This window comes from Hyaena hyaena, unplaced genomic scaffold (genome assembly GCF_003009895.1).
Source record: "Hyaena hyaena isolate Hyena2069 unplaced genomic scaffold, ASM300989v1 scaffold_361, whole genome shotgun sequence".
Taxonomy (NCBI): Eukaryota; Metazoa; Chordata; class Mammalia; order Carnivora; family Hyaenidae; genus Hyaena; species Hyaena hyaena.
In genome coordinates this window covers 1,248,950-1,272,887 of record NW_024080991.1, presented here as the reverse complement: position 1 = coordinate 1,272,887, position 23,938 = coordinate 1,248,950, and the positions used below count along the sequence as shown (strand labels likewise).

The 23,938-nt window shown below is 43.9% G+C and overlaps 1 protein-coding gene across 3 annotated transcripts in view; it reads right to left on the bottom strand.

Moving 5' to 3' along the window:
• Positions 1-17,334: 17,334 nt before the first annotated feature.
• The window catches only part of SQOR (sulfide quinone oxidoreductase), a 52,528-nt gene continuing 45,924 nt past the window's right edge, over positions 17,335-23,938 (bottom strand). For all 3 annotated transcript variants that reach the window (XM_039250080.1, XM_039250079.1, XM_039250078.1), the window contains 3 exons: positions 19,193-19,260; positions 18,729-18,907; positions 17,335-17,653 (listed from right to left, as the gene is read on the bottom strand). In XM_039250080.1, coding sequence (XP_039106011.1) covers positions 17,596-17,653; positions 18,729-18,907; positions 19,193-19,260 — 305 coding nt within the window. In that variant the 3' untranslated portion in view covers positions 17,335-17,595. The remainder of the gene's footprint in view (positions 17,654-18,728; positions 18,908-19,192; positions 19,261-23,938) is intronic.

Genomic DNA, 23,938 nt, shown 5'->3' with positions numbered 1-23,938 from the left:
ACAGGGAAATACTGAGGAACTATTCCAGACTGATGGAGACTAAAGAGACATGACAATGACATGACAATGAAATACAGTGAATCCAAGACCAGAAAGGGGGAAAAATGGCATTGTTGGGACAGTTGGGAAAACTTGGGTATAAACGCATTAACAGTGATTTTTTCATTTTGGAGGATTATTTGGTGGCTATTAAGGAAAGTACTATTTAGGGGGAAAGATTCACTGTACTACTTAGAGATATAGAGGTTTCGTATCTACAACTTGTTTTTAAATAGTTCAAGGAAAAAGAGAGTGATAACAATGATTCTATATCATAACAAGGGTTTTTTTTTTATTATATTAAGATGGTATATATTAAGCACCTAACTCATGGTAGATTCTCATTACAAGTTAGTTGTCTCCCACAAGAAATAGGGAGAAAATGCTAACGCTGTGTCAACACACTCTGTCCAAAATAAAGATGTCACATAAACTCTCCAACTTACAAGGGGGAGGCCCACCCAACGATAGCGGTGCTAATAACAGGTATTTAGCAACACGCAATATAATGATAGTTCTTTTTGGATTACAAAGCACTTTTGAGTTCATTATCTCATTTCATCCTCACAATACCCCAGGGAGAGAGGCAATTATCATTATTGTTGCTGCTTTTTTATACTATTATTACAGTCATCATTATGAAGAAATGGCAGTTCAGAGACCTCAGAGTGGGGCTAAATAAATAATAATTAAAATGATGGTTTACCTTTTCAGGGAGAGAAGCACGATTATACTCATAACTTGCACGCACTCACAGATACAACCACAGGCTAATATTCTGTGGACCACAGAGGCATCTCTCAGGACCCAAAAGAAAATGCTATAACTGTGTACTCATTCTGGCTGTGGTCCAGCCTGACCTTAACATTCCTGAAAATGGGCCCTCTGACCCCCAGTATATGGTTTCTACCTCTGCAATGGTTCGAAGATGAATAAGTTCTGGGGATCTAATGTGCAATGTACTGATTGTAGTTAATATTACTATATCATATACTTGAAAGTTGCTGAGAGTAGATCTTAGATGTTCTCCCCACAAAAAAGAAATGGAAATTACAGGACATGATGCAAGTGTTAGCTAATGCTAGGGTGGTCATCAATTTGCAATACAGAAGTGTATCAAATCAACACTTTGTACACCTCACACATACACCATGTTATGTCAGTTATATCTCAATAAAGCTGGGGAAAATGTTAATGTTATAAAAGACAAACAAAGGCTATGGAAATGTTCCAGATTAAAGAAAGATAAAGAGAGATGACAACTAAATGTAATACCCACCATGACACTGGATCCTATACTAAAGGGAGGAAGTGCTCAGGAGGAGATCATGAGATAGTGTAGTAAAACTGCAAGATGAACACTAGATCAGGCAAAATATTGTATCAGTGAAAAATTTGTGAGATTGTGAGGTTGATAACGGTACTATCGTTATGTCAGAGATTATCCATATTGCAGTATTTAGTACACCTAGTACTACAATACTAGTTTAGTACTTAGAATAATGCAATATTTAGGGTTAAAAACCATGATGTATGTAATTGACCTTAACTTATTCAAAAAACGTATATGCACACACATATAATATGTATACATATGTAAATATATGTATGTGTATATAAATATGTACATACAAATATTCCATATGTTTAGAGAGAAAGGAAGAAAGATAAAGAACACAAATGATAAACGGGAGCAAAATGTCCTGATAGGTGAATTTGAGTAAAGGGCACATAGGGGCTACTTGCACTATTTCATATTTGCAACATTTTGAAAGTTTGAAGTTACTTCCAAAGAAAAATTAGGGGGAGGAGAATGAAAGAAATGGTAGCCTGGGCCCCTACTGCTGGATTGGGGAAGAGCTAATAATAGACAGGAAAAACTCAAGTCTGCCTTTGGCCCTCATCGGTCCCTTTTCATGCACATTTAAATAGTCGGGGCTTTAATGGCACTCTGGTGCTTATCACACACTGCTCTACGTGCCTTATGTGTATTAACCCATTTAATAATGGTTCACACACTATTATCACATTTGATTTCATAAGCCCAATTTTATAAATGAGAAAAGAGTATAAATGAGCAAGCCAGTAACTCTGTACGAAGGGAGATCACCCTGGGCAGGTGGTGAAGCCAGGACTCACATCTGCTTCTTTCTGCTCCGTGTTCAATCCTGTTTCCACCCTTACAGGGTTCCCAAGCCTGGATGAGCACTCTACTCACCTCAAGAGTTTTCTAAAGTACGGACTCCGAAGTCCTCCCTCAGATTCACTGGTCAGAACCACCAGAGATATAGAGACTATTTCTGGGTTTCGTTTGGTTGTCTGCCACCCTCTTCTGCCGCCATTAAGCTCTTCCATTGTCCCTGCTCCTCGATATCTAGTGTCTTGCTGAACACACCCTCCAAGACCAGTGCCCTACTCATCTGGCCTCTGGCCTCTGGCCTCCTCTATGGAAACATAAGCAACCCGAGTCCTTGGGTCCCTTGGAGGCTCTGCCTCAATGGCATAGCTGAGATCTGTGGCCAGCTGATTCCAGCTGAGGGGTAAAAGTCACCATGGGTCATTCCAATCTTCTATTTGGCTTCTGCATGATATGGCATACGGTAGGCACTGATGATTCTGTGCTCATATGCTCGTTGTCACACCTCCTTCACTGTTAAAAGAGGCCTCTGGTATGAAAAGCTGCTACATGGGATCCCATGTCTGCAAGCAGGCACCCTATGAGCCCTTGATGATAGCAGCAGAGACACAGGAAAGGAAAACAGATATCTGAGGGGATCCGCTCCATAAAGGATGGATCGCTGTCCCCTGTGGGGTCATAAAGGCCTGGTGGCATCAACTTGCCAGCAAATCTACCTGGCCTCCTTAAGAAGGGGTACCACACTGAAGGCTCAGTTTTGGTCTCTGCCGCCAACACTTTGGATATTCAGCAGTGACAGTAAATGGACCGGTTTGGGTCAGAAGGAACCCATGCAGAGCCTCTGTCCCTACTACTGTAGCTCCACCATCCATGGACCCATTATGTGAGCACTATGGTGACCAAGGGCAGAAGCTGACAGACATCTACCGGTTGACTCATCGCATCTACCTGGTTGTGGAGTGATCCTTCCACTGGGTCTTGATGGTCAACAGAAAGATCTACAGGCTTCATGACCACTCCTGTGGTTCAACCATATGCTTCTCCAGAATCCTAGCCTCGGATCTTCCACACCTGTTCCTTCCAGACTCCTAACCGAATTATTCACCACTGCCTAAGAGTCTATATAAACTACCTCTGGCCACCTCTTCTTCCATACAAAATGGACTGCTCTCAGCTCAGCCCATTAGACAGATTTTTCTCACCACAGGGCCACTCCTGAGTGAAGTAGTAGTGTGACAGCAGTCCATTTTTTAACCCCTACCAACAGACTCAGTCCTTCTCCCAGTGTCATAGAGAACTCCTCACCCCATCCCACCTCATGAAGCCACGATGCGAGCTGGAGGAGGCATTAATGCAGCAGAGGTGGATGCCACATGGATGTGGGCTCCTTGTTCACGTAACACAGATTGCCAGGCTTCAGTCCAAATTGATCTTGGCATTATCCCCAAGTAGAGACTTTTAAAAAGAGAAAAGAGGGATATGCCAACAAATTGGACAACTTAGAAGAAATGGACAAATTCCTAAACACACACTCACTACCAAAATTCACACGGGAAGAAATAGAAAACCTTAACAGACCCATAACGAGTGAAGAAATCGAATCAGTGATCAAAAATCTCCCAACAAATAAGAGCCCTGGACCTGATGGTTTCCCTGGGGAATTCTACCAGACATTTAAAACAGAATTAATCCCAATTCTTCTCAAGCTATTCCAAAAAATAGAAGTCGAAGGAAAACTCCCGGACTCATTTTATGAAGCCAGCATCACTCTGATTCCCAAGCCAGACAGAGATCCAGCAAAAAAAGAGAACTATAGGCCAATATCCTTGATGAATACGGATGCAAAAATCCTCAACAAGATCCTTGCAAATCGAATCCAGCAGCATATCAAAAGAATCATCCACCAAGATCAAGTGGGATTCATTCCTGGGTTACAGGGCTGGTTCAACATTCGCAAATCAATCAATGTGATCCATCATATCAATAAAAGAAAAGATAAAAAACATATGATCCTGTCAATAGATGCAGAAAAAGCATTTGACAAAATACAGCATCCCTTCTTAATAAAGACTCTCGAGAAAGTTGGGATAGAAGGAACCTACTTAAACATCATCAAAGCCATCTATGAGAAGCCTTCAGCTAACATCATCCTCAACGGGGAAAAACTGAGAGCTTTCCCCCTGAGATCAGGAACACGACAGGGATGTCCACTCTCACCACTGTTGTTTAACATAGTGCTGGAAGTCCTAGCATCAGCCATCAGACAACAAAAGGAAATCAAAGGCATCAGAATTGGCAAAGAGGAAGTCAAACTTTCACTCTTCGCAGATGACATGATACTCTACATCGAAAACCTGACACACTCCACCAGAAGCCTACTAGAACTGATCCAAGAATTCAGCCAAGTTGCAGGGTACAAAATCAACGTACAGAAATCGGTTGCATTTTTATACACCAATGATGAAGCAACAGAAAGAGAAATCAAGAAACGGATCCCATTCACAATTGCACAAAAAACCATAAAATACCTCGGAATAAACCTAACCAAGGATACAAGAGATCTGTATGATGAAAACTATAGAAAACTTATGAAGGACATTGAAGAAGACACAAAGAAATGGAAAAACATTCCATGCTCATGGATAGGAAGAATAAATATAGTTAAGATGTCATTACTACCTAAAGCACTCTACACATTCAATGCAATTCCAATCAAAATTGCACCAGCATACTTCTCAAAACTAGAACAAACTATCCAAAAATTTGTATGGAACCACAAAAGACCCCGAATAGCCAAAGTAATCCTGAAAAATAAAACCAAAACGGGAGGTATCACCATCCCAGACTTCAGCCTCTACTACAAAGCTGTCATCCTCAAGACAGTATGGTATTGGCACAAAAACAGACACATAGACCAATGGAACAGAATTGAGAACTCAGAAGTGGACCCAAAAGTATACAGCCAACTGATCTTTGACAAAGCAGGAAAGAAAGCCAATGGAAAAAAGACAGCCTTTTTAACAGATGGTGTTGGGAGAACTGGACAGCAACATGCAGAAGAATGAAACTAGATCATTTTCTCACACCTTGCACAAAAATCAACTCAAAATGGATAAAGGACCTGAACATGAGACAGGAAACTATCAACACCCTAGAGGAGAAAGCAGGAAACAACCTCCTTGACCTCCACCGCAGCAACTTCTTACTTGACACATCCCCAAAAGCGAGGGAATCAAGAGCAAAAATAAACTGTTGGGACCTCATCAAGATTAAAAGCTTCTGCACAGCCAAGGAAACAACCCAGAAAATTAATAGGCAACCAACGGAATGGGAAAAGATAGTTGCAAATGACATATCAGATAAAGGGTTAATATCCAGAATCTATAAGGAACTCACCAAACTACACGCCCGAAAAACAAACAACCCAGTGAAGAAATGGGCAGAAGACATGAACAGACACTTCTCCAAAGAGGACATCCAGATGGCCAGCAGACACATGAAACGATGCTCAGCATCCCTCCTCATCAGGGAAATACAAATCAAAACCACACTGAGATACCACCTCACGCCAGTCAGAGTGGCTAAAATGAGCCAATCAGAGAACTCTAGATGCTGGCAAGGATGTGGAGAAACGGGCACCCTCCTACACTGTTGGTGGGAATGTAAACTGGTACAGCCCCTCTGGAAAACAGTGTGGAGGTTCCTCAAAACATTAACAATAGAACTCTCCTATGACCCAGCAATAGCACTGCTGGGAATTTACCCAGGGGATACAGGAGTGCTGATGCATAGGAGCACATGTACCCCAATGTTCATAGCAGCACTCTCCACAATAGCTAAACCATGGAAAGAGCCTAAGTGTCCATCAACAGATGAATGGATCAAGAAGATGTGGTTTATCTATACGATGCAATACTACATGACAATGAGAAAGAATGAAATCTGGCCATGTGTAGCAACATGGATGGACCTTGAGGGTGTTATGCTGAGTGAAATAAGTTAGGCAGAGAAGGACAGATACCACATGTTTGCACATATAGGAGGATTAGGAGGAACTTAATGGAGGACCATGAAGGAGAAGAAAGGGGGAAATAGTGGGGGAGGGAGAGAGAGGCAAACCATGAGAGACTCTTGAATGCTGAGAAAAAACTGAGGACAGATGGGTGTGGGGGGAGGGGGGTGATGGGCATGGAGGAGGGCACTTGTGGGGATGAGCACTGGGTGTTATATGGAAACCAACTTGACACTAAACTATTTGTTAAAAAAAGAATCTATCTATCTATCTATCTATCTATCTATCTATATACATATATTAGCCAGATATTCGGTGGCGTGATTTGGGGACCAAATAAGAATGTTTACAGAATTTTTTTCCATTCTGAAACACTTTTGGAGGAGTCTAAAAAGTAATTTACTTTAAAAAAAAAAAAAAGAGTAAGCACAACTTGAAAGTGCAGAACAGAAGCCTCAGTCTGACCAAGAGTTGGGAACAAGGGGAAAGTGGGGGTGGATGAACAAGGGGAAAGTGGGGGTGGATGCGCGGTGGATAAAAAAGACTGGAGCCTTTAGATTACCTTAGGCAGAAGAAAGCAGCTGCTTCAGACTTTAATCTTAAATGTTACCAAGGCAAGGGAGTTGCCCTAACCTGAGAGGAAGATCTAGAAAAGTGTGCAAGCTTGCATGCATACACACATGATGTGGCTTGCCAGCCACAACTCACAAAGGCCTCTGGTAGCTTTACAGTTTTGCCCCATATGGTACCGATGACCAACTTCCCAAATTGTACACGACACCTAATGCAAAAATTCTGCCTCCTGTCACAACAGATGTAGCATAATTTTCTGTTCCAGAAATGTGCTCCTGGTACCTGCAGCCAGTTTCCTAATGCTGCCCTGTCCTTCCAATACATACATGCATATACATACATACATACGGTGTTCACGTGGATTTTTACAGGAGTCAAAATACAACGTGGGTTTCCCCCAGGAAAAGCGAAACCCGTCAATATAGAAAAATGAGGAGCGCCCTCTTGTGGATCTGGCCTGACCTTGTCGCTTCCTCACCACGTGAGCTGAGCCAGTTGCTTCTCTTTAAGCCTCGGTCGTCGGTAAGCCCTCTCCGGGGCGGTGATTATGGAAATTAAACAAGAAATTAGATGCAAAGCGCCTAGCCGGGTGTCTACCTCAAAACTGTAGCAATTGATGCTATTCTGATGAGAACTGTGACTATGACCGTGACTGAGCAAACTCACCTGAGCAGGAAATTGGCAAGGCCAGGGAGCTCGGCGCCATGCCTGCGCCGGGTCGGGTGCTGGGCCAAGCGGCTGGAGAGACGGGCCTGGGTTCCACGTGACGCAGAGTTTGGGCTCCTTTACTCGGCGCTTACGGCGCCGCCAGTTAATCAGGCGCAGGTGGTAAACATACACAGCTTGGCATCGCTTCAAACTAAGCGTTTCTAGGCCCAGTTTGTTACAAGATCAGGAAGGAAAGAGCCAGCGGAGCCCCGCAGGTGTCCGCGGCGCGCAGGTGCTCCGGTCGTCCTGCAGGGGGCGCCCACAGCCAGAGCCGAAGGAGAGCCAGGCCCGCACTCCCCTTTCCCGCTCGCTCTCCACCGGCCATTAGTTAATTGATTCGGTCACAGAATCCCCTGAGGAGCCCCATGAAGCTGAAAAGGCCGTTGTCGGCAGGTGCTGGCGGGAACCCCTTGTGTCAGCAGGCTTCCTGGAGGAGCTGCGGTTCCCCCTTCCTAGTCAGGAGGATGCTTTGCAAGTGACCAAGAGGACCCTGCCTAGGAGCTCAGGTTCGCTTAGATTCAAGCTCCTCCCTTAGATTTAAGATGGCAGGAACCCATCTTACTCACCTGAAGACCCGCGCAGCTGGCCAGGCCACATACATATGCATTTGCAGAATGAATGACTACACAGACTAATGTTGATGATGGAGGAGAATACAGGATGTGTCCACCTTGTTATCCTTGTAATAAAACTAGGTTTTTACCTTAGCATCTCCTTGGAGAATCACTTCTTCCCCTCTCTCAACTCAACTTACACAGAGCTGACACAGTCCTCTTCCCCAACAGTGGGCACGTGATTGGTTCAAGAAAAGTCAACCCCAACTTAGACCATCAAATCCCTTCCCAGATTTTTGCCATCTTCACAGTCAGAAAAGAGGGACTGTTGCTTTAAGGACCAGGTAAGCCTGACCCTACCTGGGGCCTCTCTGTCAGCTTGTGAGGTGGTACTGAGAAGAAACTGAAACAAAGAAAGGCAAGCCAGAAGTAGAGAGGAACACTTTGAGCCTCTGGATCCGTCTGTGCCTGATCTCCTTCTCAGACTAATAGATACATAAGCCAATAAATTGCTTTTTTGCTACTTGGAAATTGAGAAGATTTGGGCTAATACATTTCTCCATTTTCTTTTACTCCCAACTAGAAATATGACAAGGCTGAACCAGGAGAAGCCTTCCAAAGTAATCCTGATATCAACAATTTTTCCAAGACACTGAGAACAGACAGAGGTGCAGAGAACAAATCATTTGTTACGTGATCTTGAAAACCTCTCAGGCCTTTCAACAATGACCAGAGTTCCTAGTCACGGATGACCACCCATTTCTAGATTTAAAACTTGGACTCAAAGCTTGCAGCTTAACCATAACCCTTCAAATTACTGTGTGTTTACAATGACTGATGTTTAAGCACCTACCTTACTGTATTTCTATATAGAAACCATCAGAAGGCATTTCTCAGAAGACAGCCACTAATTAGTCAGATTGAAGGTGAATTAGTAGGATATAAGGATGTATTTACAAGCTAGACTGTTACCACTTTGTAGGAAGCAAGCTAATAAAATCAGCTTCGCTGGAGCGAAATGGCACACAGTGAGGTCCTTGAGTCTCATTGCTTCCATTTGCTCAGAAGTAAGGGGTAAAAAGAGTTTTATAGCACAGTCTTGTTAGATTTCCAAGTACGGTCCCCAGTCCACAGCACAGCATGGACTCCGGGAGGAAATGAGGTACAGACAGAGGTGGTAAGGCTCGTCAGCCATTGCCCCAACACCCCGTCCTCATACCCATCGTCCCATATGGGGATCGATGGCCTCTCATCTTTTTCATGAGACCCATCCCCAGGTCCACCACTTTCTCTCCTCTCCATCCTTTGCCTCATCACCTCTTCCTCCAGCCTGCTCCTCTTGCTGCTTTGCTTCAGGCCTCTCTGCCATTCTCAGTACTATGCACGAAAACAGGGTCCTTGGGCCAAAGAGATTGCCAACATTTCCCAGTCCTAGAAGGTCTCCCATAAACTTACCAAAAGGAAGATTTATAACTGCTGTAGCCTGAAGGCTGGACATTCATCAGCTGTGGAAAGATACATTAATCTCATGTTTGGAAGCCTAATTTTTTATGTCAAAAGTACTTTATGGTTTTATTCCATGAATATCACTGACAGGGAATCTGAGTAAAATCCCAGTGGGGCAGATGGCTGTGACTCCACAGTTGGCAGGGGGTTGGGAATCTAGTCTTTTGGCAGTGCCTCTCTTCCTGTCCAGAGTCTTCTTTTCAGCTCTTCTGCCTCTCCGTGGCGGCATTAACATCCGTCACAGTCAACCAAGCCCGGAAGTCATCCCATCCCCCATATTCCCTCACACCTTTCTAGTCATCCCAAATCTGTGGGCCTCGGTATCCAGCCCCTCTTATACTGACCTCTGTATTAAGGAGGAAAGCTGGGAAAAGACAACCAGATTCACTTAGAGTCTGCCAGTGAGTGAGGGGCACCTGCATCAGATTGAAAAACAAAAGAAAAGAAGCCCTTTCCACTCTGGCACTAGTGTGCATATCTGTCTGCACGCATGAGACTTGCACCACCTACTCTGATGTGTCAGACAGCTGACATCAGTGGGGCCAGTATTTCCTGCAATTCCTTCAGCCTCCTGACCTCCTAAAAACCAGCAGAAGTTTTCCATGATGTTTGTTTCCCCATCTACCCCTGCAGTTCTGTATATAACTACTACCCAATGTTCCAGGAGTCTGCAAACTTTCTGTGAAGAGCCAGATGGTAAATATTTTAGGCTCTGAGGGCCACATGCAGCCTCTGTCACAGCTGCTCAACTCTGCCATTGTAGTGCAAAAGCAGTCCTGAACAATACAGAAACAGAGGGGTGTGACTGTGGGCCAGTAAAACCTTATTTATAAAAACAAACAGTGGACTGAATTTGGCACACAGAGCCTAGTTTGCCAACCTCTGCAATCTTCAAGTTCTTTTTGCCTGAACTATTTATACAGTGGTTTCTATTTGCCTAATGCAATTCCCTAAATATCCATGAATACACTCCTTCCTTAGTGCCTTAACTCAAACCATCGTCATCTCTTATTAAAGCTAGTTGACCTTGGCTTTGGTCACCCCATCTGGAGTCTGTTTCTCAATCCGTACCTGACACATGCTGCTACAATTAATTCCCTGTCATTCCTGTGTAAACTCCTTCCAGTGTCTCCCCATCCCTTTTAGGTTACCTTGTGTCAGTCAGGGTCCCAATAGGAAGCAGATGACAAGGTCAAGTTAGGATCATTCAGGATAGCCTCATTTACAAACATGGCCTGGATGAGGGGAGCCACAGTCACAGTGCAGTCGTTTGGGGTTTGTATCTATGGGGCTGCTTCCACCTCTAGGCCCGCGGGGACTGAGTGGGAGTGACGTCAGAGCGCAAAGAGTCGTACAGAAAGACCAGGTTTGGAGTTTTTGTTTTCATGTTGATTTTTTTTTAACCTAACTCTTCTCAGACTAGTGCCTTTATAGAATACAATCAAAGTTTATTAGAAGAAAATATGATATTTGAAAACACATAAAATACAAGCTCAATTTTTTATTATTAGATTCAACAGATATAAAGTATCCCTGTCAAATTGCTATAAAAGTTTATAAACTCTTAACTCTCAGTTTCTGTTATTACCTCATCATGGGGCCAAGACAACCCTGAAGAGAGGGAACCAGAGGAATTAACTCCCAACCTAGCTTTACTCCCTCTCTCTCATCTCCTACCAACAACCTCCATTGGCCAAAACCAACCAGAAACCAGGCAGCATGAGAGACTATTCACACCACCCATGCCACTCAGTCTCCTAGGCCAGAGGACAGGGTGCAGAGGTGAAGGGTGAAGCTAGAGGAACAAAAGCAACATAAGGAATCCCAGCTTGTTGTGATGAGCACCGGGTACTCATATGTAAGTAATGAATCACTAAATTCTTCTCCAGAAACCAATTTTACCATATATGTGAACTAACTAGAATTTAAATAAGAACTTACAAGGAAAAAAAATGTCAACCCTGTCACAGAACTAAAATAAACATCCTAAAATGGATGGAACCACAAAAACAAAACAAAACAAAACAAAGAAAACCCCTGAATATCCAAAGCAATCCTAAGAAAAAAGAATAAAGCTGGAGGCATCATGCTCGCTGATTTCAAATTGTATTTCAAAGCTATAGTAATCAAAATAGTATGGCATTGGCATAAAAACAGACACAATGGAACAAAATAGGGAGCCCAGAAATAAACCCACACACATATAGTCAGTTAAATATCAACAAAGGAGCCAAAAATGTACAATGGGGAAAGAACAGTCTCTTCAATAAATGGTGTTGGGAAACCTGGACAATCATCTGCAAAAGAATGAGATTAGACCACTATCATACACGACACACAAAAATTAATTCAAAATGGATTAAAGACTTGAATGTAAGACCCGAAATCATAAAACTCCTGGAAGAAAACACAGGCAGCAAGCTCCTTCACACCAGCCTTGGTGATGATGTTTTGGATTTGACACTAAAAGCAAAGGCACCAAAAGCAAAAATAACAAGTGGGACAACATCAACCTAGAAGGTTCTTCATAGCAATGGAAACCATTGGCAAAATGAAAAGGCATCATACTGAGTGGAAGAAGATATTTGCAAGTCATATATATGATAAGTAGCTCATATCCAAAATACAGAAAGACTCATATAACTCAACAGCAACAGAAAGAAAAAACCAATTTAAAAATGGGCAGAGGATCTGAATAGACATTCTTCTAAAGAAGACATATTTATGTCTGACAGACACATGAAAAGATGCTCAACCTGACTAAGCATCAGGGAAATGCAAATTAAAACCTCAATGTGATATTCCCTCACACAAGCCAGAAGGGCTAGTATCCAAAGACAATAAGAAGTATCAACAAGTGTCGTGGAGGACCCCATTTTTCCCAGGCACACAGGAATTCCTAGTCTAAGGGGAAGTTGCTATTTCTGAGTGCTTCATTCAACTACCAGCCTTAACGACAATAATAGCTTCAGTCTATGTGCCAAACTGCCAAAAGCTATACCCTGATTCTATACATCAATTCTATGAAGTAGTATTACCACCCACTCTACAGGAGAAAAAGTGGTGATTTAAAAGCTTGAGTTGGGGGGCACTGTGGTAGGGCCCCCTCCCCAAAGGAAAAAAAAAAAATCCTCAAGGCAACCTGGCTATACGTGGATGTGACAACATCCCTCATGACCTTGTAACATGAGACCACTTAATCAGACTACATGTTTGTATGTTACCATATATGAGAGACAAAGAAGTAGAAATTTATTTTAAAAACTACACCACGTGGCTTTCGGGGCTCAGTTCTTTGTTACGAACTTAACTGAGCCATGCTGGCACAAATAAAGTTGCTTCCTAGAAAGAAAAGCCTCAGGTCATGACTCTCAGTGTGAGAATCCTGCTACAGTATCTGGGTGGTTCAGTGGGTTAAGCAGCCAACCCTTGATTTAAGCTCAGGTCATGATCTCACAGTTCATGAGATCGAGCCCTGCATCAGGCTCTGCACTGATAGCGTGGAGCCTGCTTGGGATTCTCTCTCTCTCTCTCTCTCTCTCTCTCTCTCTCTGCCTCCCTCACTCCCCCTTGCACACTCTTTCTCTCTCAAAATAAATAAGTAAACATTAAAAAAGAAGAAGAAGAAGCTTCAGTTGGATGCTGAGACACTAATGAATGGGAGGGCCAAGACCCAAATCCAGATCTGTGGTTCAAGTCCTGTGTTCCATCGGGCTGTCCTTCAAGAAGATCTGAAGCCAGCTTGTGCCAGGGAAGCACCAAAGAGCCTACCTTTCTGCAGCTTCTGCCCCACCATTGGCCTGGAAGTGGTCCCAGACTGTACCTAAGCAATGCGATCGAAGGAGTTTTACTGCATGCAAATATGGAAAGCTATAACTTAATTCAGGGCTGTTTGAAGCGTGCTCTCCTCCGAGGAAGTTAATTTTAAAAATCAACATTGACAGAGAAAACTGTCCAGTATTTCCCCATCCATCTTTCTCAACTGTCTTTTGTGATCTTTGTACCTATCTGCAAAGTATTAACCTTCACGTTCTCCAGCATACAGACAAGCTATCTCCTTAGCTAATTGGCAGTTAACCTAACTAGAGGAGCAGCTGGGTGGCTCAGTCAGTTAAGCATCTGACTTCAGCTCCGGTCATGATCTCACAGTCCGTGAGACCGAGCCCCGCATCCAGTCTCTGCTGTCAGGACTGAGACCACTTCGGATCCTCTGTCCCCCTCTTCTCTCTGTCCCTTCCCTACTCACCACCTCTCTCTCTCTCTCTCTCTGAAACACAAACATTAAAAACAGGAAAACAAAAAGCCTAACTAGAGAGACCTAGTTTTCATTAATCCATTCAAAAAAGCTCATCTTATCCGAAGTATTTGTCTTGTTCCTTCCTTCCCTGAAATGATCACAATGAGTCCATCCCAACTGAAAGCTCCAAGCGTGGTCTTAGGGCATGAATGGGAGACATTGTTTTAAAATCAGACTGGAGTGGGGGCACCTGGGTGGCTCAGTCAGTTAAGTGTCCAATTCTTGATTTCGGCTCGATGTCACTGCTCATGAGTTCCAGCCCCACATCAGGCTCTGTGCTGACAGTGTAGAGCCTGCTTGGGATTCTCTCTCTCTTGCTGCCCCTCCCTCTGTCTCTGCCTCTCTCTCTCTCTCTCAAAAATAAATAAATAAACATTTAAAAAAAAAACATTTAAAAAAAAACATTTAAAAAAAAACTCTGCATCAAAACAGTCAGAGAAGCTACTCTTAATTATTGGATTACAAAAGCCTCCTTCCTCAAAAAGAGTACTATTCTATGTCTTTGATAATTTTGTTCATAGGATTATTGTAGGATTGTGTAAGAAAAGTATCTAGTGCTGACTATAGCCCAATACCCTCCGGGGCACGGGACACACATTTGTTACATTAGTTAATTAGCAATTTTCTCAGCCAACACAATGATGTGTGCTCCTTGAGTAATTCATTACTCACCAATCTCCTACTCCTCTCTACAACCAATCTCTGGGTCTTCAACACATATGAAGTATAAAAGACAAACAGTACTTGGAGTGTGATTCTTTTTGTTTTCAGCAACTTCAAATGTGATATTATTAGGGTGACAGAAAAAGACACTAAGACATTATCATCACTGGGGGATGGGTTTGGATTTTTATTATTTTTGTTAATCTCTTCCAAATTTTCTGCAAAAGTTAGACATGAAAACAGCACTAAAGTTGTCCTTAATACCAAAAACATCTACTAAATCTGAAACCATGTTCCCCCCTGTGACTTAAGTCTCACTTCCCTCCCCCTACCCAGTGGGCCCTAAGCCGCCACCCCAGCTCTGTTATTACCCCCATAGCTCACCCAGGGCAAGAATTTCAATTCCCGAGAAGAAGCTCCAGGGACAAGGGAAGGGGACCAAGGAGAGATTTCTCAAGTCATTGGTCCTAGCTGGAAAGGCCTCAGCCCCCGAGTCACTCTGGCTGAGGCCTCACCAGTGGAGAAAGCACGCACCCTCGTCTCTATCCTGGTCTTACCCTCTCTTCTGCTGCCTGATCCCAATAACTGGAGGCAGTCACATGGGAAGGTCCCTCCCTTGGCCAACCCTACATTTGTGGTTAAGGAGATAAGGCTTCAAGGACCAAGCTTTTCTAGAATTCTGGCCAATAGTGGCTACTGCTCCCTCCAACCTTGGCAATAAATTCTACCCAGCATCATGCAAATCCAGAAGCAATCCCCCGGTGCGTAGGGGTCTGTGCAGAATGCATGATCATAAACAGACCCAAGAGGCTCCAGTTCACCCTGCAAGGGATTTCAAAGTGACTTGACCTAGAGCCTCAACTATTCCCAGAATCCCAGCCCATTGCTAGAAATGCAGAAACCCGCTTCACCAACATGTTTGTCTACAACCAGGGAGAAAGCGATGGCTGGCTATTCCCAGGAACTCTTGGACTTTGCAGAGGAAGGTCACGTGGGCTGAAGAGCCCCCAGCTCTCCCTGACTCGCACATCTTGTGAGAATGGGAAGCCCACTAGGAGCCAAGCTGCGGCCACCTCAGGCCAGGACTCAGAGTACAGGGCAGAATAATCCCACCCCTGGCTGTTTCACAAGCACCATGTGAATGTAGCTTTTGTGGCTCCCCTCTCCCACTCTAGGAGCAGGGCAGAGCTGGTGGGGGGTGGGGGGGAGTGTTCCCAGGAGTGTGGTCAATATACTGTCCAGACAGGACATTTTGGGATGAAAGGCGCACTGCCAAGAAACCAGATGTTAAACGGGAATACAGCAGACAAACCAGATGTATAGCTACCACAGAAAACATCTTCCACCCCTATTGCCAGGGCTCTGCTGCAGGAGTGGCGCCCTGTACTCTTTCTTCAGAATTTGTACCACTGAGGAAAGCCTACTTTCGAAATCAACCAAGGCCTCATCCAGCAAGCCCCCTGGCATCCCAAGAAGAGAAGAGGGAACTATCATATGAACCCCAGAAGTGTGGGCAGAGCCCTCTCTGTCTGGTTCACCATTGCATCGTCTGGGCCAAAAGAGTGCTTGGCAGGTAGTAAGTGTTCAATAAATTACTTGTTGAGTTAATACATGAATGCTTGAGCAGTTTCTTGAGTCATCAGCCGAACTCCAGAAAACCAGAGAGACTCGGCAATCCCAGGTAGCACTGTTGCCTAAACTAGGTAGCTGTTTAGGTTTGAACTCTGAATGGTTGTAAAAATCTAAGGTGCTGCATAGACTGCTATGCATTTCCCTGTGATGGAGTTTATAAATAAATATAAAATGTACAAAGCCCTAAAATACCAGATTGGGGGTGCCTGGGTGGCTCAGTTGTTTAAGCCTCTGACTTCAGCTCAGGTCATGATCTCACAGTTCATGAGTTCAAGCCCCGCATTGGGTTCTCTGCTGTCAGCACAGAGCCTGCTTTGCATCCTCTGTGCCCGTCTCTTTCTGCTCCTCCCCCACTCTCTCTCTCTCTCTCTGAAAAATAAACATTTAAAAAATGAAATGAAATGAAATAAAATAATAAAAATAAATACCAGATTGAACTGAAACTGTAAGTTTCCACAAGCAAACTGGGAACAAATGATTTTGAAGCCATTGCTGAACTTCAAATCAATGAACTACTTCCTATAATATTTCCAATGTGAACCCATCCAAAATTTTACTGGCCAAATTTGGGACTGAGTCAGGCAAATGCTCACCACACACATCAGATTTCCTCTAGCCCCATCCTCACTGTGCGTACGTTCCCTGAGAAGCAGGTGCCCTGAGAGTCAGATGTGCAAGAGGTTCAGTGGGGGAAGGTCTGCAAAGTCTAAAGGAAAAGGAACAGGAGACGCATGGAGGGCTTTCAGACTGGGATGCAGGTGGGACACCTGGGACAGGAAGGGGGGTAGGTAGGAGGGTCTCTAATGACACAGTTCTAAGAAGGCCTCAGCCAGGTTGATGGGGAATTATGGAGCCAGCTGCCGAGTAGAGGAGTCCTATATTCTATAGGGATGAGCCAGCATCCATCAGTTATTGATGGGAAGGAGGTGTGGCCTCAGCACAAACATGGCGGCCAAGCAGAGGGCAGCAGCCACTATGCCCCGGCTGAGAAATTCTAAGCATTACGTGTTCTGGGCTGGCACACCCACCATTTGAAATAACACTCTCCCTGGAATGGCTTTTCTGTGAATCCAAACAGGGTCTGGTGAAAATGCATCAGCTATCAGTGGAACACTCACAGTAGGTTAACAGGTAAGCTCCTACCAGCAATGTTTGCTCCCAACTGCTGTGACTTTTCACTCTACCAGTCGAGATAAAATTGTCTCATAGAATATCTCAATCAATGGCAAGCTTTTATTTAAAAAATAGAAATCTAATCTTTCATTTGAGTATTTCCAAAGAATCAAACTCATCCTGGGGAGACCACATGGTGGCTGTCCAGAGGCACTGAAAAGGGAGGCATTTGGTCACCATCATCCAGCAGTAAACTCTTAGCACAGGGTTAGGTTTGAAGTTCTTCATGCTGCTCTTGGTCAATCAACGACTGTGATTTGGGTTCAGAAGCCATCCACGGAGAGCAAGGGTTGAGCCATCCTTAACTCATACCCAGATGAAACAACTTCCGCACAACGGCTGGTCCTCCCCAGTAACCCCTGTAAGAAATGACACAGAGAAGACTATTTGCATCAGAAAAGATAGCAGCAGGATGCTGAAAAGGAAGCCAAGTTGCTCACAGAGCATGCTTCTCAGCACACAAAGCAAGAGTTGTCTAGTGAGGTAGAAAGATCCCACGGCCAGGAGTAGACAACGTACTTTGAATCCTGGCTTTGACACTGACTTGTTATGTGAGACTAGACATGCAGACTCAATTCAGCAAACCCGTGTGAAGCCTCTGCTACATGCAAACTGCAATCCTTTCTACTCTCATTTGCTTGTAAATTAAGTATAGGTCAGGATTTCCCAATTATGGCCCTATTGACAATTTGGGCCAGACATTTCTCTGTTGTGGGACTGGCATATGCATTTTAAGAGGGTTAGCAGCATCTCTGGCCTCTACTCAATAGAGGCTCACAAGCATCCCCCCCAGTTGTGACAATCAAACATGTCTCCTGATACTGACAAAGGTCCCCTCTAAGACAAAATCACTGGTGTACGTACCCTGACTTAACTATCTCTTAAGGGTTTGGACAAGTGGAATGAGATTGTCATTTTTTGTACCAAGAGAATTTTAGTTTTTGTTATTCTGTTTACTCATTGAATGCCTACTATGTAGCTCTTCAATGTCATCTCATTGATCTTCATCCTGTGAGGTAGGCAATGTTAATTTCACTTTGCAGATGAGACTAGTTAAGCAACCTGCCCTAGGACACACAGCTAGTCAATGGCAGAAGCAGGACTCAGGCACAGGTCTGACTCCAAAGCTTTTGCACTTAATCACTATGGTTTATTTTTCCTAGAACACAATAAAAACAAAAGGTGGCAGATGAGAAAGTACTTGACATGTGAAAGTGATTTACTATTATTTTTGTTATTATTAATCCAGTAGCAAGAGAACACAGCTAAGGTTTCAGATCCTTCATAGGCCACCATCGCAGATGCATTAGAAACAGCACAGCCAAGCAGACTCCAGGTGCCATTTCTGCCTTGGGTCATGATGTCTCCTGGAGCCAGAGGGCTTCCTTGAGACAACCACCCTGCACACAACTCTACCCTAGGTGACGACCTTACCTTAGCATCACATTCCAATACAGGAAAGGCATCAGGTCGGCCTTCATGAGGTACATGGAAAGTCGCTCTTTGCTCTGGTCAAAGGGGAAGGTCTCCAGCGGCTGAGCATTGTAGTCAAACTCCGCAAGAATCACCCGGTTGTAGCCAGTCACCAGGGGACACGAGGTGTAGCCATCATACTAAATTTGCATGTGAGACTGAGTTGGAAAGTGGCTCTTTATCTGGCATTATATAATACCTCAGAATTTATTATTTACTCTAAAGTAATTACAATTTAATTTTTATGGTCTATCTTTATACAGTGAAAAATGGAAATTATAGAACAAAAATATACTGAAGGCAAAAATGAAAGTGCCCATATTAGAGAAACCTAATACGGAAGTGGAAGAATTGTTGGAAAACACTGCTTCCACGTAGAGTAAGAGATGATCACTGAGACGATGATTCTTACAAGGCATACAAACCTTCTTTGTCGGTGTTTGATTCTTCATAATCAGAGAAATCGTTCTGTCAAGTATTCCTGACTGGGCAGCTATAAAAGAAACAGAAAAGTCAGAAAAATATAAGCATCTAGGTTTTCCAAGAAAACTAATTTGCCAATAAATGCAAAGAAATTAAGAAGCCTCCATTCCCTATCCCTCTAGATTTTTAAAATTGTTTTATTATGTTTAATTTTCTTTTTAAGTTTATTTATTTTTGAGACAAAGAGAGAGAGAGAGAGAGAGAGAGAGAGAATCCCAAGCAGGCTCCACACTGTCAGTGCAGAGCCCAGCATGGGGCTCGAACTCATGACCATGAGATTATGACCTGAGCTGGAAGCTTCACAGACTGGGCACCCAGGCCCCCCAATCCCTCTAGATTTTAATTAGAACATGACTCATCTTACCACTCAAAGTTCTCACTACGAGGAGGTGTTCTTCAATTCATCAAAGGCCCAGACAGACGCCTCTCTAAGTGTGAAACTCAAGAGCCAGCTCTCTCCAAACAAGAAAACTGTAAGGGTGGCCCTACCCCAATCCCAGACCCCCTCCTCCTCAGGGTCAATAGTTGTCAACTTGGTCTGTGTGTCAAGAATCCCTTAGATTCTCAGATGTCCCTTTCTCCTGGTTCAGACAGCCTCAACTGCCCCAGGTATATTCAATTAGACAACACAGTGAGTGCTCCTCTGTCCTGGAGTGCCCTTGCCGAGGCTGGACCAGATGGAGACAGATACACAGGTGGCCATATGTTTTTGTTTTTGACGGTAACAGTGGGAGACTGCTGTTTTTATTATGAAAATATTCAAAGTCTTATCTTTCTTGTTTCATCTATTCCATCATAGATGCCACTTTTATTTTCTGGAGTATTTTCAGAGCAAACATCACAACAATTCACCCAGAAATATTTCCGTGCATATCTCTGATATATGAGGAACTTTTTAAACACAAACACAATAGCAATTTTATACATGAATTATTAGCAATAATTCCTTAATATCATCTAATCCCAGTCTGTGCTCAATTTTGAATAATTAAGACTGCCCTTTTAAAAATACAAGCACTTTGTGTCTCTCGAGGTAGAAAACTGGATTTACTTTGAGGAAAGGTGGATTAGATTTATACTGTAAAATACTCATTAAAGCAGTTGCTTTGAAATCCCCAAAATCAGGAGGAGTCAACAAGCTTTTTGTGTAAGGGAACATTTTACACCTTGTGGGCCAAGAGGCAAATATCAAAGATATTAAGTAACAAGAGAGAAAAAAAAAAAAGTTTATTAACAAAACCCAAAATATAACAATAATTTTTTGTAATATAGGTCCACTAGTAAGAAGAATGAAGTTCTTCTCTCTGAACCTCAATGCTCCTTATCATCAAATTGATTAGAAATGTTAACCAATAGAGGGGTGCCTGGGTGGCTCAGTCAGTTGAGTGTCCGACCTCGGTCATGATCTCGCAGTCCATGAGTTCGAGCCCCGCATCAGGCTCTGTGCTGACAACTCAGAGCCAGAGCCTGTTTGAGATTCTGTGTCTCCCTCTCTCTCTGTCCCTCCCCTGCTCATGCTGGCTCTCTCTCCCTCAAAAATAAATAAACATTTAAAATTTTGAAAAAGAAAAAAAATATTAACGAGTAGAAATCATTGCTAGCCAGTTGTACAAAAACAGGCAGCAGGTTGCAATTGGCCCCCAGACTGTAGTTTGCTGATGCCCAAATCAAAAAAACAATAATTTTTTTCTGGAATGAGGGGTTTCAAAAAAAAATGAGGAGTAAATGACTCTGCAATATAATAACTGGTTGTCCTCATTGTCTTAACATCTCTAAAGATCCTACCTCCCTTGTGGAGAACTTTGCTCCCCTTTGAGGACGATATAGAGTTCAGAATCTTAACCGAGGGGCCAAAGAGGCCCCTGAAGAAGGGCATCAAGACCAACAGGAGAGGAGAGAAGATGGCCAGTGGGTACCACCTGCTGAGAGGTTGGGACGCAGGAGGCAGTCACACCGTCCGGGTGTGTGTGGATGAAAGTGTATGTGACTTGCTGTGCCTTTGCGTCCTGTATTATAATCTCCTTCTGCTACACCCAAACCTTCAGTTAGCTTCTGTTAAATGCCACATCCTGGTCTTGGCTGTGCTGTGGGTAATTAAGGGAGAACCTTGGGGCAGAGGAAGAGGCATGAGCCCCGGGAAGCTAGATTCAATGTGGCAATATGGGGTCTCACCCCCAGTAGCACAGAGGTCTGGAATGAGGTAAGACACGTGGCTGGGCAGGGAAGCGAAGGGTGGGTTAGTGGTACAGGTGGAAGCATTGCCAGGGAGACTCAGAGGCCCTGGGGAAGGGAAACTAGTGAAAATGTAGATCCACTTGGGGAACACTGGGACTCTGTTATTTACTCGCTAAAATGTGAAATGACATCTTAAAAAAAAGCATTCACTACAGCACTGTCTGAAATACAAATGGTCCGGAAACAATGTAAATATAAATTAAGAGTAGACTCATTAAATAAATTCTGGAGCAACCATGCAATAGAATACAGACTGGAAAATAACAGATGTAGAAACAATGGAGATGCTCTCTACACGGCCAGGAGGGACATAGAAGCAGGGCAGATAGATGCAAGACAGGGAAGGGAGCAAGTTTTTTCACTTACAACCTTTTGTTTAATCCTATTTAATATTGTCTATTCAGAATGGTGAGTGACATGTGTTTGTTTGAAGTAGGCCACAGACTGGGTAATCTGGGCCTCACATGCATCCATAGGTATTTTCTTCTAAGAAAATTTTTAATGTTTATTTATTTTTAAGAGAGAGAGAGAGAGAAACAGAGTGTGCGTGGGGGAGGGGCAGAGACAGAGGGAGACACAGAATCTGAAGCAGGCACCAGGCTCTGAGCTGTCAGCACAGAGCCTGACGCAGGGCTCAAACTCAGGAACTGCAAGATTATAACCTGAGCTGAAGTCAGACGCTTAACTGACTGAGCCACCCATGCTCCCCACAGGTATTTTCAACACATAAATTCAGCAGGCTTATATTAAGAAAAAAGCAAATTGAAAGTATTGTCTCACAGTCTACCTATGAGTGACAAAGAGAAAAGATAACCTTGCAGTGGAGAGAACCAACATCACTCCTTCACCTGGTGATGAAATCCAGCTTCACCAAGGACAAGACAAGCTGTCAAGAGGCTCCCAGTGGGAGGCACACAGCCTCACTTATGAAGGGTCTTGCCAAACGGATAACCTGAATCTAATTTTAAAAAAACCACCAGGGGCACCTGGGTGGCTCAGTCAGTTAAGCATCTGACTTTGGCTCAGGTCATGATCTCGCAGTCTGTAGGTTCAAGCCCCACATTGGGCTGTGTGCTGACAGCTCAGAGCTTGGAGCCTGCTTTGGATTCTGTGTCTCCCCCTTTCTCTGTCCCTCCCCTACATATACTCTGTCTCTCTCTCTCTCTCTCTCTCTCTCTCTCTCTCTCTCGAAAAGAAAAGGGAAGGGAAGGGAAGGGAAGGGGAGGGGAGGGGGGGGGGGGGGGGGGGGGGGGGGGGGGGGGGGGGGGGGGGGGGGGGGGGGGGGGGGGGGGGGGGGGGGGGGAGGGGAGGGAAGGGAAGCCACCAGACGGGGGACCTGGGTGGCTCAGTCAGTAAAGTGTCTGATTCTTGATTTCGGCTAAGGTCGTGATCTCACAGTTCGTGAGTTCCAAGCCCCACATCAGGCTCTGTGCTGTTTCGAATTATGTCTCTCTCGTGCTCTCTCTGCCCCTCCCCTGCTATCTCTCTCTCTCTCTGCCCCTCCCCTGCTATCTCTCTCTCTCAAAATAAATAAAAAAATAAAAGAATTTCAGAGGGCCTGTACCAGATGAAAGGAAACCAAAAAGACACGACATCCAGGGCAGTGTATGACCCCTTACTGGCTCATGGATATAAGGGAGGGTGGGGGTGGGGATAGTAAAGACCATTTTAAGGAAAACTGGAGAAATCTGAACTGGATTGTATATGAGGTGATTACATGCCATAATACAGTGCTCAGTTCCTTGGACATGATAATGGTCTTGTGGATATTGAGGAAAAAGTCCTTTTTCTTAAGAGATGCAGTTTGAAGTATTTGAGGATGAGGTATTAGTATGTCAAAACTTACTTTCAAATGACTCGGCCAAAATTGGACATGGAGTAATAAAGCAAACGCTACACAAGATAATAACCGGTTAAAATCCAAAGGGCCAATGGATATTCATTGTGCTTTCTTTCAAACTTCTCATAGGCTTGAGATTTTTAAAGTAAAAAGTTGGGGGGAAATCATGACTAATAATGAAAAAGACATTCAGTGGGTTTCCTAGAAGGGAAACAGGTTGAAATAGCGACAGTAACACAACGTGTTCACAAGTACACAATTTGCACAGAACACTAGCATCCCCGCCGGCAGAAGTGTCTGTGTCTTCCAGCGTCTGGAGCGGACAGTCCGTCTACAATGGACAGCGTCTAAAAGGCAATTCTCCTCATCACTGCTAGTGCAGAACATGGAGGGAAAGAATTTCGTTTTCCAGGCTGAGGCCTTCATCGTGTACCAATCAGGGCACGCTCCACTGTATGTGTCCTAACAGAACAATTTTCTGGTCTGCAAGCTTTCATTGACTTGCACGTGTTTTCTGTGGAAACAAATGCTTCCCTAGCTTTACGGTGTTTCAGGCAGAAGAAAAATAGCCAACCTGCCTAGTGTCAGGGGCAAAAAAAAAAAAAAAAAAAAG